We start from the raw sequence: 20,196 nt of genomic DNA, 5'->3' as shown, positions 1-20,196 counted from the left end.
AGATAGGAGGATGTACTGAAATCTACAAGAGGTAAATGAATCCAATAACAAATGACATATATGTAGATTTCTTTCTTTTAATGATATGTTAACACAAGACGGCACTATCACAAGCCAGCCTTTATTGGCATATAGATATGTTAACATTAGTGTGATCTGTGTTTTACATAGCCATTTTTCCATTTTCGTTCCACCATAATTTTTGCAGAAATTAAGAGGTTATATATCTGGTTGGTTGGTTTTATTTTACCCAGACTTTCTACTTAGTATTTGAGTAGAAAGTTTGGGTTTGATTTTCTTTGTATTTGGCATGTCTCTGTAGACTGGTACCCCAGGACAGTTTTGGTGGAAAACATGCCAAATGTCCTTGGAGAAACATTTAAGAGCTGTGTTTAAGAGCAGAAGCCATGGAGTCCTTCTATCCAGGTCTGACCAGAACCTGGCTTACTTAGTTGAACAGCTTGGGTGCTGGGTGTTTTCAGTATTGGGAAGGGACAGAATCCAAGCTTAGAGTTGGAGACACCTCTCCTGGGATACGCTGTTATAAGTAAGAATGAATCCGTAGAGCTCAGTGATAGCAGATCAACCATTTGATATTCCTCTCATTCTGGGTTAAGAATGCATCTTTTCCATTGCAGTCCCTTGACTGCTGTATCCAGAACCGAGGCAACTCCACTCTCGTGTCGCAGATTGTAAGCCGTTTATGTTAACCATTAGTTCCTGGTAGGAGCTGCTACGAATGAGGGCTGCCTCTTACGCAGAACCTTCCCCTCATAATGTTGGTCATGTATAAGGAAGGGTAAAAGAGATGAGTTTAAGCTGGTTCTGTAGTTTGTACATATTGATATTGATCAGCAACCTTTAGGCATTTAAAAAGCATGGTGAGTTAGCCTGTGCTCTAATTGAAGTTATTCCTGACTGTGAAAATGGCTTTTTCTTTTTTAGTTTGGATTTTTTTTTTAAAGCAAAGCTAAGCAAAGTGGTAGTCGTTGAACTGGAATATTCAGAGCTGAGTTTGCTGTAGTCATTTGTATATTTAAATATAATGAGAACCTGTTTGGTTTTTTTCCCCCCAAAAAAGTTAAAATAAAACCTACAAGTCTGAAATTATTCCAATTTTCAGAGTATCTTCTTTTATTTTTAGATGAATCTGCGTTCTGTATTTACTGCAGAACAACAAAGGATATTGCAGCGTTATTATGAAAATGGAATGACAAATCAGAGTAAAAATTGCTTTCAGCTCATATTACAGTGTGCACAAGAAACTAAGCTGGACTTCAGTGTAGTCAGGGTAAGTACTGAGGTCTTCCATGCTCAAATTTACATAACAGTATAACAAATACGTTTGTTTGCTTATTTATCTGCAGGGCATGGAGCCATTAAGAAACTGAAAACTTCATTCCCTTGGTATAATGTGTGCTTTGTGTTTTTTCCCCCCTATTGACACCTTTTTTTCTACCCTATTGGCAACTCTTTGTAATTTGCTCTGTTGGTTGAGGTAGTGCTTTGAAGTGCTTTCATCTTGTGGAGGCAACATGACTGTTTTTAACATTTGAAGTCAGGGATTTTTATTGAAAAATCTGGCTTTTGTGTCTCCTTGAGAGTCTTACTAAAAATTCTGTTTGGATGCTTGATTTAAAAAAAAACCCAACACCCAACAGCCTAGGTTGTTTGAAGTGCTTTACGGATAAGCATATATTTTAAACATCAGAGGTATATATCTTTTTTTTTTTAAGCAGCATAAATATAAGCATCATTGTTCAGGGATCTATATTTGGTTGCTACACCATGTAAAGGCAACCCTACTTTGTCTTTGTGTAATCAGTGAAATGACTGTTGATTACACTTGCAAAACAGGGTAGGTAGGCACTTTGGTTCATGATTTGTCAGGCTTAAAATGTGACACAAATAATCTGTTTAAAGATAGTGCTTTCCTTCACTAAATGTGTGTCGCTTTTTCAAGTTTGGTAAAAAGGACATACAGGACTAAAGGAAGATGGAAAGGTTCTCAAACTGGTTCGAAAATAAGGAAAAATCTTGCGACGTGAGATCTTCCTCTTAAAATTGCAGATCATGTTTTACTGCTGTTCTCATGGGTGAATAGGTACATGCCATTAAAGAATTGCTAACGCTCACTTGTGGGTGTGGTGGGGAGGTGTGTAATCTCTGGGGCTGGAAGGGGTAGTTTGGGAATCTGAAATGTTTTGCTAATCTTCTAGATTGCTTAGTTGAAAGGGTTGCTTGATGTTGCTGTCTGCAAGAAACAAAAGACCTCTGCTTGATAGCAGAACTAGCAGATGGTGGTCCTTCTGCAGAATGGCCAGTCATTTGTCAGCTGTTGTCTGTCCGTGTTGTTAAGGTATGCATGTGTTTGGGGCGGGGATGCGAACATTTGTGTGATTTAAAAAATCCCAGCACAGGAATTCACAAGAAGCCTTCACAAGCCTTTCCTCTCCTGTATACAGTAATTTTGAGCAAATAATTTTATTGAGCAATATCCTCTCTGAAAAATGTGTTAACCCAAATACAAAGTGTGTGCTTTCTATATCGTACCGTCTCTCTCACTGTGTATCCTTTTAATCACATTTGTGATAAGAAGGGACTTTGTTCCATTTGTATGTCTGCATTAATGGATCAGGTGACTAAAAATAAAAGCATACTGCATAACAGATGTGCACTGTATATATTTTATATTAGGGTACTGTACCTTTCTTAAAACTTACCAGCAGCCGATAGTAATTTTGAGTACAGATTCAGGAAGTATTGCCAAGTGACAGTTAACAAAGGCTACAAAAGTGTGTTAGGCATTATTGGTAGGTATATTTTGTTTCTGGAAGAAATGAGAGATTTCTACAAAGCTGTTAAATTTACTTTACAGCAGATGGTAGAGGTCTGTAGTATTTTGAAGACACATAGTAGAGGTGCCTCTTGGTAGGAAAACACAAAATTGCAATATAGAAAGAATCTTGTTTGTTGAAACTTCTTATCTAATTGATGCGTACTGTGGAAAACCGTTCTGTGAACCCAAGCATGATTTATACTGATTCCAGTAAAAAATAAATCTAGTTGCATGTATGAAGTTCTTTATGGGACAAATGTGGAGAAAAGAACACCAGGCCTGGTAACTGACCATTCAGTAGTTTGCAGAGAAAAGGTCGAGAATAGGTGAAAGAAGGTGAGAACAACCCAGAGGAATGAATGAGAACTGGAATCTGGGTAGAATGTGATGCCAGACTATATTGGAACAGATGAAAGCAAACTTGCTATATTGGAACAGATGAAAGCAAACTTCCCCTCTACCAAATTAATAGTGTATTGCCATTCCATGTAAACGTCCTTGGGGATCCTGCTGGATAAAAAAGTGAAGAGAAACCAAATCAATTAAATACACACACACGTATAAAATTTCTTTAGCTTCCACATGGTGGCTATAATTTGATACTGGCCCTTAGACATGTGTATTTCTAAGCAGAATGAAGGGCTATGGGTTCTTTTAAATTTTTTCTATCTTCTACTGAAACCTGTCAGTAATGCTGCAGTTTTCGTTTAAAGAGAAATAATTTTCACAGGGTATTAAAAATGAAATGGGGGAAATAACACCCAATGCTTCAATCATTTCTCCCTCCAGAGAAATTTGAAATTAAAATCCAATAGTTTATTGAGCTTCTGATATATTGTTGACCACTTTATGATACAAGTTAAAAGTCTGAGTCTTGAAAAATGATGATACTGGGAAACAAATGAAACTTAAGGTAATTGATACTTTTTTGAATAAACATAACTTTATTCCTTTTCTTTATGTAAAGAAGATTCTTTTCTTTCGTTAAACTGTCTGTTTAAAAATGTTTGATTAAGTTCATAATATGCTTCTGTTCAGGCTTTGTATTATTACTACTACTACTACTACTACTACTATTTAAATTTATGAATCACCTCATCCCGGTGACAAAAGGTGCATATAAAATCAATAAAACCAGTGACACTGGAAAACAAATGAAACTTAAGGGAATCGATACTTTTTTTTTTTTAATAAATGTAACTTAATTCCTTTTCTCTATGAAGAGAAGATTCTTGAATTTATAACCTGTCGGTTTAAAAATGTGTGATTAAGTCTGTAATATGCTCCTGTTCAGGCTTTGTATTATTATTATTTTTACTATTACTATTTAAATTTATGAATTGCCTCATCCCGGCCAATGCCGGGCTCTAGGCGATGTACAACAAATGGTACACATAAAATCAATAAAACCAGTAATTTAAAACTGTTGCAACTCAATGAACATACTTTATAGTGTGCTGTGATTCTGCTTTCCAGGCATTGGGAGCAGTTCCCACCTTAAGTAGAGGGGGCGGAAGGGGTTGCCAGCCGTTGCTGTCCACGTATAGATAATTGTAGTATGTATAGATAATGGTAGATCAGGGTCTTTTAAGTTTCTACTTGATAGAGAAAGTTATAAAGCAAACCAGAGCACAAACTGCTTTGCCTTCCCCCTGCTTTTTCTGCATGTTCGTTGTTGCTTTTAAGATTGTACCTGTAGAGGCTGGTTAAAAAGCTGCCCTTGTCCTGTGGGAAAAGACAAGAGCTAGAAAGCAGACAATCATGTTGCTTGGTGTCCACAGTGGTGTCTCTCCAGAAAATTTGATAGATGGATTTTAGGAAAGACCCATGGTGGAATCATGTACTCTGGTTGCTCAGTGGTAAAGTGTATGGTAGATGAATGTTAAGTGGGGATTAATGGTAGAGGTCACTCATGCTTCTCATCCATGTCATCTGTTTAGCCTTTGTACCACAGAACCCTCTGTGGTCCTTTAGTTTTGAGTTAAAGTTATTTGAAAGAGAACTTTTTGCTCATGACTCTTTTTGTGTTTGCAGACTTGGGTTGGCAACAAAAGAAGAAAGATGAGCAGCAAGAGCATTGTGGATTCCGGAGGTACCCCATCGGGGACTGTTGCTAGCAGTCTGTCCATGCCTCCGGAAGTGGCTGTCCGAAACATGGTCAGCATTGCTCGCTCCCAAAGCCAGCAGTCATCTTGGACATCCTCCAACAATGACGTGATAGTAACTGGAATATATAACCCATCCAGTTCGTCTGGCAGACTGGTGTCCACCAAACAGACTAATGCTTTGATGGGCGACATGCATAAAAGCTCTCTTCAGAGGCCACCTGGAAAAAGTGACCCAGAGTTTCAGCGGCAGCACATTGCTGTGGCCCGGCAGGCCCCCCGTTGTAAAAATGCCTCCCTGTTTCTAGGAGAGAAAACTATCATCTTGTCAAGGCAAACCAGCGTGTTGAATTCAGCAAACTCCATTTATAATCACACTAAGAAAACTTATGGTGGTTCTTCAGTTCAGACTGCGGAGTTGGTTTTACCTCAGAAGCCTGTGTTGTGCCACAGGCCATGTAAAGTGGACCAGATGGGATGTCAAAGGCTACAGAAACAGGAACATCCAATCCTTGCCTCACACATCCCATCTGGACAAAGGACTAATATGAGGGACCCTTCCTGCAGCACGCACAACTTGGAAATCCGTGAGGTTTTCTCCTTGGCTGTTACCGATCAACCTCAGCGAATCCTGGGTGGAAACTCACAGAAGTCGTCTTCAGGAGAAGGCAGTTGTCTGTCCATTGCCATGGAAACGGGGGATGTTGATGATGAATATGCTAGAGAAGAAGAGTTGGCCTCGATGGGTGCTCAGATACATAATTACTCGAGATTAAGTGGTTCGTCCCTTAGAGCAGAGAATCCAAGCACAGGTTTGCCTGGGTCAGGAAGAAGCATCCGTTGCAGTTCGCACATGGTCAACTCACGGGACTTGCATGACAATATCATGTACCATAACAGAGACTACCACTTGCCTCCACGGACCTCCTTACACACTACATCCAGTACACTGTACAGCAGTTCTTACCCATCCAGAAGCAACCTTTCTTCACATTTTGCAGCATCCAATCAGCTAAGGCTGTCTCAAAACCAAAACAATTACCAGGTAAATAGTGCTGTTTTTATGTTAAAAGACGTAGATTTTTTTTTAAGGGCCTTCCTTTTATTGTCAGAAGCGCAAGCTATGTCATCTCAACTTGCTGCACTGATTGGCTTACGTGTTGATTGCACAGAAAATGTTTCTTGCCTGTTGTTAAATGATGATGTACTGCACTCCACATTCCTGAGCATCCGAGCTTACATACCAGTACATGCTGTTACATGATTTTTCACAGTGCACTACAAGATTTTTCACAATGCACGCATCATCCTGTTTATCTCTACTGCATTTTCTTCTCCCACTCATCCTCTAAAGCAGGGGTGGCCAAACTTGCTTAATATGAGCCACATAAAATAAATGTCACATGTTTGAGAGCTGCAAGACATGAATGTTGGCTGTTTGAGAGCTGCAAGACAGGAAAGAAGGGAGGGAAGTGAAATAGTTGGGATAAGGAGAAGGAAGAGAGAGGTAGAAAGAAAGCAACTTTAAATGCATTCTCTAAACTGGCTCGAAGAAGTGATTTAAAGAGACAAATACCATTTCCAAACTGGCTGATGGGGTAGTGGGGGCTTCAAGAGCCACACAATATATGTGAAAGAGCCACATGTGGCTCCCCAGCCACAGTTTGGCCACCCCTGCTCTAAAGAGCTCCGGGTGGTGTACTTGCCAGTTCTTCATTCCCCTTTTTATTCTGACAACAACCCTGTACATTAGGTTACACTGAGTGACTAGCCCAAGATCACCAAGTGAGCTTCCATGATGGAATGGGGGTTTGAACTTGGGTCTCCCAGATCCTAGGCCTACACCTCTAAACTTCTAGGCACACTGGATCTCAGGAATGATCTTTAGAATCATCTTGATTGTCAGTCTCCCAGTGGACCAACTTTTATCTTTTCTTTTTCCATTGCTAACTTAGGTTCAGTACGAAACCAATTAGTCCTTAGGGCTTTTAGCTCTTAGAGGGGAGCAGTGAAGATGGTACCTGATGTTGATAATGTGGCTGTCTGGATGTTTGTGCCAGTTGCTGAATATTCCTGTCTTGGATGTATGATGTGTTGTTCTTACTAGTACTTGATGGTTGTTCAAATTATCCTCAGATCAAAATGACAGGAGTTTAAATTCATAGGCCATCATCTTAGTATGCATGTAGGTGACACATCACTAGTATGCAACTTTGTCTTACCACAGTTGCTATGAATCAAAGTTTGCAATATGCACCTTTATGAATTTATTAGCAGTGAACTCAGATTGGCTATTTGGTTAGTAGTTAGTCAAAATGCCAAAGGTTTTTTAAATTGTTCATATAAATCTAATTTGGTAGTGTGTCTTGTAAAATCCATTTTTAATACTACCTAGGGTCAATAGAATTGTATTTCTAGGCCATTGACTCAAAATTATTGGAGCCAGGAGTAGAAATTAATCTTAATCTTTCATCCCACCACAAATTACTTGGTTCAAGATTGCTTGGTTTATGGAGAGAGTAAACTGGACGTAATTATACTAATTTTGCTCTGGAAACCTATGGACTTTCTATAATGGGTAAATATCTTGAAAGAATAGAGTATGTAATAGATTTAACCTATATGAAATACTTCATCAAGTTTATTTAAAAGCAGTAACAGAATCACAGACAGCTACCAATTTAATGAGCATAAACTTGTCAAAATCTAGCTGACAGCCTCAATTTATTTATTATTTTAAATAAATTGTTTATTTTCTGACTTTAAACATTAAATATAAATTGGGTAAAGCTCTCACTCAGCTATCTATTATTGAAACCACTGCATTTAAGATTTTTAAAGTAGGTTTTCATTGCAAATTATTAGGTATGTTCCTTGTGTTTGCGGTTGTCACCTCCTCCTTTTTAGGATCTGTCTCATTTCCTTGCTCTTATTTAACAAAAGAGTGAAACCTGTGGGGCATATTTTGTAATGTTGATAGGCCAATTATAGGTTATTTTTCCTCTTTGAAAATCAGAACAGTTGTGATCTCTTTGGTTGGATATGAAAAGCCATTGACTGAGGACATGAGCTCATTTTCCCCCCCTGACAGTCTTAATGTAACTAAATTTGATTGTAGACTAGCAAATTGCTAATGGCTTTCATAGCTGGTAGAAATGTTTGCATGCAGAAATGGTATTGTATTACATTCACCAGTGCAGTACTGGTACTTACTGAAATGCCTTTTTTTCGGTTTTGTGTCTTTAAGATGTCATTTAAATCATGTTATTGCACATGTACCAGACTTATAGACTTGAAAAGGGGTGGTCTGGTTTACTTTCAAAAGCAAACCCTGTTTCTACGGCATCAAGTTGTGACATTCCATCAAGCTAGGTGTTGGAAGAGGTGCGGTCATGCCAACTAAGTGATGCTAAGGCTGCCAGCTCTGGGTTGAGAAACACGTGGAGATTTTGGGTTACGTCTAAGGAGGGCACGGTTAGGGGAGCGGAGGGACATCAGCACAGTATAATGCAATAGAATGTGCCCTCCAAAGCAGCTGTTTTCTCCATGGGAACTGATCTCTGTCATTGGACAATCAACAGATTCCAAGGGATCTCCAGCTACCTCCTGGAGGTTGGCAACCCAAAGTGTGGTGCCTTGGCTCTGAAATTCCTGAGATGTTTGCTGTCAGAAAGCCTTGGCAGTAATGGCCTGTGCTGAACCTAGTATAAAATATCCCACATAAATTATTTTGCAAACACATCTACTGGCCACAAGGTATGCAGGTTACCCAGAAAGGATTGTTACTCCATTAAAGTTTGATCTCAGGGCTGGTTAAAAAGAGCTCTGCTAGATCATATAAAATATACAGATGCCTCTCATTCCAACATTGGTTAGCCAGATGCCTCCAGGAAGCATATGAACAGGGCAGGAATGCTCTTCCCCATTGTTTTGTTCTTCTTATCTGGTTCTTGGAGGCACACTGCTCTGAAACGTGGGAGCTGTATTTGGCTGTCCTTGCTAACAGCTGCTGGTAAACCAAAAGAGTGACTATTCCTTTTGCAAAGTCATCTTAAGGTCTGTTATTTTGACCACATCTTGGGGCGATGAGTTTCATTTGTGAATGATGCAGTGTTTAATGCAAAGATTTCATTGTCCCCTTCCTTATATGAAAGAACATATGAGTTGTACAGTTGTCTCAGAAAGAACCTATGTAGGGCAAGACTCTGGAATAATAGCAGAATGTGCATATCTTCTAGTTAAGTCCACAACTTTGGACTTTGATGACTTGTTTAAGTGTATAGGGGTGGCCCCCAGAGGATTTGTATGCTGCATCCCGCTATGGTCTCTTTCCTTCTCCTTCTCCTGCTTTCTGTCATCACCATTTTTTGTTTTTCTCCATGGGATGGTAGCAGCAGAGTAAAGCAGCCTCTCCTTGTGGTTTTCCTCTTCCCCTTCTCTCTTCCCCAACGGAGGAGGAGCCTCAGCCAGTGGAGGAACTTGGCTCTATAGCTCTGCTATGTGATTGAGAGAGCCTGGCACAACTAGAGCTCTCTCAGTCAAAGCTAGAGCTGTGCCAGGCTCTCTCAATCACTCAGCAGAGCTACAGAGCCAAGCTCCTCCATTGGCTGAGGCTCCTCTTCCTCCCTTGGGAAAGAGAGCTGCTATGCTCAGCTGCCTCAGTCCCACAGGAGAAATAAAAAAACCACCAAGACCAACACAGTTTTATTCAAAGTAAGTATGAGCTTTTTGCCTTGCCCCCTTCTCCCCCCCCCCCCCTGTTAAGCTGGTTTTGCCTGGGCTTTCCTGTATGCAACTGGGTTCCCTCTTCCTTTTTACTGTATTATGCTCTCATGATCCAATCTTTCTCAATGTGAACTGTTTAGAAGAGGAGTAACAAGACAGCAGTGAGGTAGAGACTGGGTTTTTTAAATGTAGGCTTCCCAGATAGTAGGCTGATACTGCCACTATACATTGCTGTGTCTCTATTCTTGCACTGCTTCATAGGAGTTGCAGTTATTTTTCTGGAGAAGACTGTAGCTTTGTAGATGAACACATAGCCCCTCAGTCTGTGTCATGGTGCCTTTACATGTTCTTGACCAGTACAAGTAGCTCACAATGCCCAGCCTTTCATGTTTTCCCCTGGGTCCTAGGGCACAGAGCATTGACCATGCGATTTCTGTAATGAATGACAATAAATCAGAAATAGGTTTGCAACTTAAAGATACACACCTGAGCAGTGTACTCAAGATTGCAACAACGCAGACATTGTCTCCAGATTTTGATGCAGTAACTCAGAGCAAGTGGGTGTCAGTTATCAGAGATTGTTAAATAAATAAAATATTGTCAGAGTGCTAATTTTTAAAGCATGTTTTAAGCTTTCAAAAAATTGTTAATTGTGTTTGTCAGTGCCCTTTATGAAGTTTACATCTCCACTACCTGGCATTACATTTTATGACATGTGGTCAGGCCTGACAAGGTCTCATCAGATCTGGCTCTCATAACAGTTAATTCAACACCTCTGGTCTAGAGGCTTTGCAAATGGTATGGAGTGGTTATAATTTGGATTCAGTGTGCAGTGACAATCTTATCATTAAAAGCACTTTGCAGTAACTGAGACTTACTGCTGTACAAGTCTGGGGTCCTTCTGGCTTGGTCTCTGAAGAAGTATCACAGTAGTAAGGCTATAGCTACTATGAAAAAGCCACCCTTACAATTGTCAGAATATACTGGAAGATGGAAATGAAAAGTACTTTGTTCAGTCCACTAACATTAGATTATATTGCATTTTCTCTTTGTGTATTGGAATTACTGAGTTGCTGCATTTTTTGTTTTACTAGACCCTAATGCTATTGCTAGTGAAACTGCAGGCAATAGTGATTCAGAACTACTGACACATAAGGAAAAAATATTCCTATGACAGAGGCTGTGGGATCTTGGCATGGGCAAGTTCATGGTAGTTATTCAGTGGAACCATACAGAAGAAATTCTCAGACTGCACTCTTATTATGCTAACATCCAGTTATTCTATCAAAAGCCATTTTTTAAGAATGGAAAATGTTGAGAAATTACATTAAGTATGGATTTTTGTGTTTCTTGACTAATGCCAGCTAATATAGACTTTTCTCCAGCTTTTCTACATCTTTTTTTGTTATGGTTTTATTGAGCATTGAGATCTTGTCAATTTAGGTTTCTTTCCATGCATTAAAGAGGCGACTGAAAGGTGATAGAGGTGATGATGAAGGCATGCAGAAAAGAATGTGAAGGATTTTCTCCTCTAGAACAATTCTAGCTAGAGGGCATGGCTCAGATTGGCCCATTAGTTGCTCAGTTAACAAATGGAAAGTGGAGTTTGTAGGTTACCAAGAACTCATGTGTGATAATCCTTGGTTAATAAAGTTGCATCGATTACCCTAGGATTACCATTTATGAATCCTTGAAGAACTTCTTTTTCTATGCAAGGAAGAGCATAATTATTTTTTTTCTACTTTTAAAGTAAGTGTTACAAGTTGGGGGCCCACATGTAACTGCAGGGGAAGGGGAAACAAATTGGAACACCCCCTCCCCAGGTAGAGATATGAAAGCCTGGAGAAGAAAATGGAAACAATCAGAATCAAAGTCTGTTTTTCCCTCCAAAGTACTTTTCCAGTAGAAAAACTGGGAAATTTTGGACAGCACTGAAAATCCTGTAAAATATTTTCCTTTTTGGATGTCTTAAAATAGGCTTGCCAACCTCCAGGTGGTGGCTGGAGATCTCCTGGGATTATGATTGATCTCCAGGTGTCAGAGATCAGTTCACCTGGAGAAACTTTGGCCACTTTGGAAGATGGACGTTATGGCATTAGATCCCACTGAAGTCCCTCCTGTCCCCAAACCTCAGGCCCCACTCCTTAAATGTCTAGCTATATCCCAATCCAGAGTTGGCAACCCTACTTAAAAACATTTCATTTGCTGAAAATGTATACTGTGGACAATTGTAGGTAAAACAGTTAACAGTATTAATTGATATCTCCTATGCACACAGTAGATGTATACAATGCTAAGTTCATTGTTTAAATGTGAATAATTTTTGCCACAGTTAGCATGATAGAATGTGCTTGATAACAGATTGTTAGAGTTCAGGTTTTTAAATGTTATAAAATTGTTTGATGTCCAGATATACTGATAGTTCTGTTGTGACTGTGTGAGAATGCTTCAGTCCAGACAATAAACTTTTTTTACACAACAGAATTTTAAAAATAATTTCAACTTCTGTATTTTCCCCCACCTCTCAGATGTCAAAAACTGATATACATATGCTAGATAGCACAAGGTACAACGCTTCACCACTTTCTCTCAAGTACTGAGTCCATTTCCAATTTTGCTTGTAGAACACTGAAGTATTTATAATTTTAAATTCCCCGAATATGCCAAATAGCACCATTTATAAACTAAGTTATAGATTATGCATTTTATGTTCTTAAAACAGTGTTCGGGTTTGATAGGAAAGTAAGTATTGCCTATATTTCACTCTCTCCTCCATTTGTTTTTTTTTTTCCTATTAAAAAATTCCCACGTGGCCTCTGTTTACTTCTTTGCTCCATCTCCAAATTTCCCTCTTCCAGAATTTTATAAATCCTCAGTGGCTTGAAACAAACTAGTCTCCTGTTCATGGAGCATATTATTCAGCCCTCATCAGGTGAGGTTTAGGAGTTAGGGGTGAGAGAGCTTCTTTGGTTAATTTACAAAGTCGTACCTTTCTGTGTAGATGGGTGATCTTCCAGGCAGGTGAAGTCCCTTACCATCAGCAGGTTGCCTGGTTTTGCTGCTTTCATGGCTGACATAGTGGCCGCCACTTTACTGTGTGGATGTGTTTTGCCCAGGCTTTGCTTAATAAACTGCATGTTTTGCCACATAAGTCTGTCTGATCATAACATTCTTTTTCCTTTCACAGATTTCAGGAAACCTTACTGTGCCTTGGATTACAGGATGTTCCCGAAAAAGAGCAGTAAGTACTATGCATTGAAGCAACAAGGGGCTTCCTGCATTCAGCATCTGAGTGGTTTTAAGCACTGTTCCTAGGAGGTATTGAATTGTTTTGGTTGTATACACTTTTGGCTTAGAGCAGGGGTGTCAGACATACAGCCTGCGGGATGGAACTGGCCCCTGCAGGACTCATATCCTTCCTGCATGCTACTGGCTCTCTCCTGCTTGCATATCTGGGACTGCTGCTGCATCACAGCTCACTTTTGCTTGGCTGCCTTAAATGCAGTCTTCTGCTTCCTTCTCTGAGGCTGCTGCTGCATTGCAAGCTTGCTTTCGCCTGACTCCCTCAGTTGCCCAGCAGAGATACAAAACCAGGCCTCTTTTCCCTCCATTAGCTGAGGTCTTCTCTCTCCTCCTGCTCCTTTGGGGAGGAAGGTGGGGCAGGGAGCTGAGGTCTCTCTCTCTCGCTCACTCACACACCTTAAAAGGAAGGGGCTGAGCAAAGAGATACGTTAGGATAAGGGGAAAGGAGAACTAAAAGGACATTATTCTGTGCCTCATGTTACATTTTATGGCATGCACGAACTGGCCAGACAAGGTGACAGTTATGTCAGTTCCAGCCCTCGCAACAAATTAGTTCATCACCCCTGGCTTACAGCAAATCCTTTCTCCTCCTGGTTTCTTTGGTGTGACTGTGGTAACATTGTTAGATATTATTATTAACTACCAGCAGATGTGTTTTTTGAGCACTTTTGTATACGGCATTGTCTTTATCAAAAATTGGTAGCAAATCTGATATAAACTACTTTTACAATCTGCAGGCTTGAAGCAGCTGTTAGTACCAATGGCAGTACATTAGCAAGAATGAAAACCATCTTCTATATACAGGGATGTCCTAAAATCATACCCGTTAAAATTGTATGGATAGCTAGTTATCTCTATGCGCAGTTTTCATAGCCAGTTTAAGTAATGGCATATCAGCAATAAAAACCGTAAATAAAACTGCAGTTAGGAGTCCTCTCTTTGTAAAATGGATTGGGATATGTTTTCAGTTGTCAAATACTTCTGCTTATGGATTGATGTCAGTGAAAGCAACTAGGAAAACCTAGTGGAGTGAAAAATAGCATTGCACAGTCCTTTGGAACTGCAAAATAAGGCTTTTTTTAAAAAAAAAAATGATGAGCATTGCTAATGGAAGCATAACAAGGACAGCTCTAATTGATAGTTCTCAAAATAAAACCTTCATATTCAAAATTTATAGTCCATTTCAGCTAACTGTAGAAAGTTCCTCTCTTATAGTTTCCAGACTTTTAAATAGTTTTGCCATCTCTTTTTTGCTTTCTCATTAAATTAATTTACAGAGAATGAAATCCAAGCTGCCTGGCACATAATAGGAAGGAAAATGCAATGACAGAGGACTGTAAATCTTTTAGCTCTGCAATAACTCTAAATCTACCCTGGAAAAACAACAGTGCACAGATTCTTCTCTTAGTGTTGTTGTTTAACTATCTAACTATTAATTTGTGATAGTGTTAAATAGCTTGAATCCCTGCAATTTGAACGTGCTTTAAAAGCAATTTTAAATCTGTTTGTAGACTCTGAAGTCTAACAAATGGCACAATTTCTAGGTTTTCATATAATCTCTCCATTTGCACAGTGAAATTGTATTCAAACAAGATTTGAGAAAGGGAGTGAATTAATTTGTAAGTCTCTTCAGTTATGGTAGGGAAACAAAATAGTTCACTCAGTTTTGTGACCCAGCATAATTCTGGGTGCCTTGAGATGCAGAGAAAATTCGCCCAAAGCTGAAAGGACTTGGAGATGTTCCATTGCTTGGTTCGTTTGAAGAAATTCTATAAAATAGTCTTTTAAGGAACTAAGTGTTAGAATCCTGGCTTGTGAAGTGGATAACAGCAATATAGGAGGTTTCTAGCAGAGAAGTGTCCTGCTCTAATGCCATCTAGATTTTGAGTCCAAGTGGCATCTTTAAGACCAACAAAAGTTTATTCAAGGTATGAGTTTTCATGTGCATGCACACTTCTTCAGATGCTTGCCCATAACAACTCATACCTTAGATAAAACTTTGTTGGTCTTAAAAGTGCCACTGGACCAATGACCCACCTGTATCTATCTAGATTAGTGTGTGTTGACCAGGGATTTTGTTTGTAGAAAAAGCCCAGCAGGAACTTATATGCATATTAGGCCACATCCCCAATGCCAAGCCAGCCAGAACTGCGTTCCTGTTCATTCCTGCTCAGAAAAAGTCCTGGCGTTGACTAAGTCAGAATATGGCATGTTTACAGACCCACTCTGTTCTCCTCAGTACAGCAAAAAAATGTTTGAGCCATGATTAACATCCCTTTTTGTCGCGCATCTGATTTGGCGTCCAGCATGGTAGTCCTCTTTTTTTTATATAACAACATGAATCCCTCTGGATTTTAGTAAGGACCCACCTCAGTTGGCAACAGAGTCCAAGAAGGCCAAAACAAGGCCTAAAATCTTCCCTGTTCTTTTCCTCCCAGAAATTTATTTTTTATGATTTACTTCATTTATGTATACCCTGTCTCTCCCCCCAGTGGGAAAAAGTGACTTACATTGTTCTCCTCTCTTCTGTTTTGTCCTCATAAGAACCCCCTGAGAGCGTGTGATAGGCTCACAGTCCCCCAGCAAGCTTCCATAACAGAATGGTGATCTGAATCTGGGTCTCTCAGATCCTAGTCTGACACTCTAGCCACAATGCCACACTGACTCTCAAAGGTTCCTTTTACTGTTCAATCCATCAGCAGCTTGTAGAATTCAGTGTGAAATTTTATGTATAGATTCTAAATTGTAGAGATATCTAATCAGTGCAGATCTTGTTCTTATGTATGGATTTTAAACGTTAAATCTTAGAGATATTCCTGTTATATTTAGACCAATTATATTCTTAAATGTTTTACTGAATAGTTCTTGCTTTTAACTTGTACTGGTCATTGACTGGATGGATGGATGGATGGATGGATGGATGGATGGATTGATAGTGCAATCCTAAGAACACTTTTCTGAGAGTAAGCCCAACTGAACAGAGTTGTGTTCTCCTGAACAATAGCCATAGGTAGACTGTTACACTGTCAATTTGCCTGACTCCTTTTTATAGCTATCTAAACTAGTAGCTATCATCACACAGTGAATTCTGTAAATCATGTGTGTGAAGTACTTCTTTTTTGTCTGCCCTTGTTGTATTGCCCTGGATAATCCTGAGAGGGTGTTTGAGAGAGAGGATGAAAAAACATCATGCTACCTGTTCTCACCTTCATTCATAATTTTATAATGTCTCTGTCATGGTGTGAAGGTCAGGGGTTTTAAATGCTGTTGAAACAGAGGTAGCATGCTGTGTAGTTCAATCACAGTAGTCTCTACTGAAACCTTCTTCTGACAGTAGCAGTAGGGTCACCAACCTCCAGGTGGGTTCTGGACTCCCAGAATTACAGCTGATGGAGATCAGTTCCCCTGGAGAAAATGGCAGCTTCAAAGGGGTGGCCTTTGGCAGGGGTGGCCAAACTGTGGCTCTATCACTGCCCCACTTCCCCACTGCCCTGTTGACTAGCTTGGAGAAGGCATTTGTCTCTTTGAATCGCTTCTCCATGCCAAGCCAGCTGGCAGCTTGGATAATGCATTTAAAGAATGCATTTCTTTCCACCTCCCCCTCCATTTCCCTTTTTTCCAGCTCTCAAACATCTGACATTTATTCTATGTGACTCTTTTGTTCAGTAAGTTTGGCCACCCCTGCTCTATGGTATACCCTAGATCAGGGCTGGCCAAACTGCTGCTTGGGAGCCACATGTGGCTCTTTCACACACATTGTTTGGCTCTTGAAGCCCCCATCTCTTGGGAAGTTTCAAAATTGAGTATGATGCTGCTATGGAGCTAAACAAACCGCAAACTGCCTAGGAATCCCATGAAAGCTGCTTTGAGTTTTCAAAGTGTTCCCTCCCTCCCCTCTCTTTATTTGTTGGGGGGAATGCCTAAAAAATACAACAAAAAAAGTGCCTGAGGCAGACAGTGATGTGATCTGCATGCTCCAAAACCAGTCCTCTTGACAGGCTTTAAATTAGAAATTGGGCCTTCCTCTGCATTAGAGAATCTAAAAAGTGGAGAATTTCTTACATACAGCAAGGTGCAGTCTTTGAATCCTTGCAGTTATGCTCACATGGGAATATGGCAGAGATCTCTGCTCTGCTGTTCAGAGGGGGAAAGTCTTTCTCTACATAACTGAGAGAGGTATCCTTGGAAAGAGTGGAATAGCCTACTTTGGTAATAGTTGGCTGAACAAATTGTGCAGGAATCCATCTTCTTAATTTGTATTTCTCTTTGAGAACAGGTGTTGAGGTTTTTAGTGGTGGTAAGTAACTTTGATTACTGGAAAACATAAGCAGCCTTAAGAAGGGATAGCATAAGAGTATGTTTGTGATGCAGGTGTCCTCTACAGAATGTTCCCTGTCTAAAAAGAGCCTTATTTATATGCCCTTCAGCACAGCAACACCTATGCTTTAAGACCCCTTTAAAAGTCACTCACAAGAGGGCTATTTTTGTAGAGCTCCTCCCTTTGGGGTGCCTCAAAGAGCCCACCCTCTTTTCAGGAGGTGCTTGTCCAACGCCTTGAAAGCAGCAAATGTTGACCTTCAAACATGAGAACCATATGCCATCTTGAGTATGATAAAGTTGCAGCCTCTACTTAGCCAAAAGGGCTGCTTTTTATAGTGAACCAGTTGGAGCTTTTCCCTAGAAACTCATCTGACAGCCTGTCCTCCAGGATTTGTAGAGCATGATTGATGTGTAGAGCATGACTGTCTGGATGTGTAGAACATGACCATCTGGCTCATGGTCAGCTCAGCTCCCCCATGTAACTGAATCTTCCCAAACAGTGGCTGCAGAACATTATGATTCTTCTTTACAAAAGGGGACTCCCATATACCATATTGCATTGAACATCTTTCAGGGCAAAGCGACTCCCCAGCTTACATATGGTTCACAGGTATGTCTGAACAATGACCACCGTAAACTAGAAGCAGTGCAGTCCAGATTCCTGAGATCCTTATTTGGAGTATCTCATTGTGTACCCAGTGCCCTGCTTAAGCTAGTAGAATTGGTTCTTCTAAAAATATGTGCCTGGTTCCAAGCTACATGCTTCTGGCTCAAGTTAAACCTTTCCCCCCTGGATTAACTTCATTAATCCTTTCAGACAATTTTCAGTCAAGGTAGGTGAGAGCAATAGAGGGCAAATTGCAACTATTTATTTATTTATTGAAAGGGCAGCTGCTGTGAGAGTCCTTTCAGCCCCACCCATCTCACAGGTTGTCTGGTGTGGTGGGGAGAAGATATAGGAGATTGTCAGCTGCTCTGAGTCTCTGATTCAGAGAGAAGGTGGGGTATAAATCTGCAGTCGTCTTCTATTTTATGTGATTTGTATAACACCCCGCAAGCAGGCTTGGGCCAGATTCATTCATAAAATCCACAGTTTTAAACAAATCAGCAAGTTAAAACATATCTAAAACCAGAAAATTAGCGTAACACATAACTGATGCCTCAGCAGACCTCAGCAAGAATCATTTGGGTCCCAGGTGGTCATTCAGATCTGAGGTCACTGGAGGAGAGACCAAATAAAAGTGGGCGCCGGCTGCTTCAACTAAAAGCCTGGCGGAAGAGCTCTGTCTTGCAGGCCCTGTGGAACTGTAGGGCCCTGATTTCTAATGAAAGCTCATTCCATCAGGTAAGGGCCAGGGCCAAAAAAGTCCTGGCCCTAGTTGAGGCAAGTCAGATGTCTCTGGGGCTAATTAATGTTAATTAATAGACCATAAAGTCCTGTAGGGCTCATATGAGGAGAGGTGGTCCTGAAGGGCTTTAAAGGTAAGTACCAGCACCTTGAAACAGATTTGGTAGTCAATAGGCAGCCAATGTGTATATGTGTCCACACAGAAAATGAAGCCAGCACCCATGCTGCTGCATTCTGGTTTCTGGAGAAGAGTCAGAGCAGCCCCAATTAAAGTGAGTTACAATAACCCAGCCTGGAAGTGACTATTGCATGGGTTGGCATAGGTAGGTCACGAGGGGTGGCGGGGGGGTGAGATATGGGACCAGCTGCCTCAGATGGAAGAATGTATACCTGGCAGTGGTGGTGACCTGGGTCTCCATAGTAAGCGAGGCATCCAGGAACACCTCATGGCTTTTCACTCCCGATGTCGGCTCCAGTGGTGCCATATTGAAGGCTGGAAGCCTGATTCCCAGTCCCCTGCAAGCCAAGTGCAGGACCTCTGTCTTCAATGGATTCCGTTTCAGTTGTCTCTGTTGCAGCCACCCAGTCACAGCTTGTAGCGCTCTGTCCAGATTTTCTGCAGTGGAGTCCAGGCGGCTGTCCATCAGTAAATAGAGCTGGGTGTCATCTGCATATTGGTGACAGCCCAGCCCATACCTCCAGATAATCTGAGTGAGAAGGTACATATAGATATTAAATAACATTGGGGAAAGAATCGCTTCCTGTGGCATGCCACATACTAGTGGGTGCAGCTGAGATGATTCTCCCACAAGCACCACCCTGTGTCCCCAACCTCAGAGAAAGGAGGCCAGCTACAGCAAGCTGAGCCTCCATATCTCCACATTGGTGAGGCAGTGGGCCAAAACGTCATGGGCAGCCATATCAAATGCTGCTGACAGATTGAAAAGTGTCAGCAACACTGATCTGCCTCAATCTAAATGTCTCTGGAGATCATTGACAAGCACGATCTCCGTTCTGTGGGCAGGGTGAAAGCAGGACTGGAAGCGATCCAGGATGTTAGCAGGCCTGGAGCTGTGTCACCACTGCTCTCTCAACTACTTTTTCCAGGAACAGCATATTAGGCACTGGACAGTAGTTGGTGAGGGCCATAGGTGTCTCCTGCACAGTCTTACTGCATCTTGAGTACCCAGGAGCCAGAGCAGTAATCAAACAGAGGCTATGGAACATCGCCCTTCAAATCGACAGATCCAGCAGTGGAGAAATGTAACAGCATTTTTGTTCCATCAAGTTACATTTTAGACATTAGAATTCCCTAAACAGCAAACACTCTGGCCTAATTTAATGCCCTCCCATCTGTCCTTTTTGAAGGGAGATATGCATGTATCCCATATGTACAGCGTCTCTGCTCATGTTAGTCTGGAATGGTAGAAACAAACATGTCCTCTTACATTGCCAGTTTTATCAGGACATCTGGAATATGTACGTTGCCCCAATTTTGTTCAAATATCCGGGTAGATGAAATTATTTTTATACTTATCTTCTTCTTGCCAATTGTT

The 20,196-nt window shown here is 40.8% G+C and overlaps 1 protein-coding gene across 2 annotated transcripts in view; it reads left to right on the top strand.

Annotated features, from left to right (window-relative positions):
- HDX (highly divergent homeobox) overlaps positions 1-20,196 on the top strand; it is a 57,613-nt gene that overhangs the window by 13,130 nt on the left and 24,287 nt on the right. For both annotated transcript variants that reach the window (XM_060249936.1, XM_060249935.1), the window contains exons 2-4: positions 1,145-1,291; positions 4,874-5,989; positions 12,857-12,910. In XM_060249936.1, coding sequence (XP_060105919.1) covers positions 1,145-1,291; positions 4,874-5,989; positions 12,857-12,910 — 1,317 coding nt within the window. The remainder of the gene's footprint in view (positions 1-1,144; positions 1,292-4,873; positions 5,990-12,856; positions 12,911-20,196) is intronic.

Source organism: Heteronotia binoei, chromosome 11 (assembly GCF_032191835.1).
Source record: "Heteronotia binoei isolate CCM8104 ecotype False Entrance Well chromosome 11, APGP_CSIRO_Hbin_v1, whole genome shotgun sequence".
In the NCBI taxonomy this organism is placed as follows: Eukaryota; Metazoa; Chordata; class Lepidosauria; order Squamata; family Gekkonidae; genus Heteronotia; species Heteronotia binoei.
This window is presented reverse-complemented; position numbering and strand designations above follow the sequence as displayed.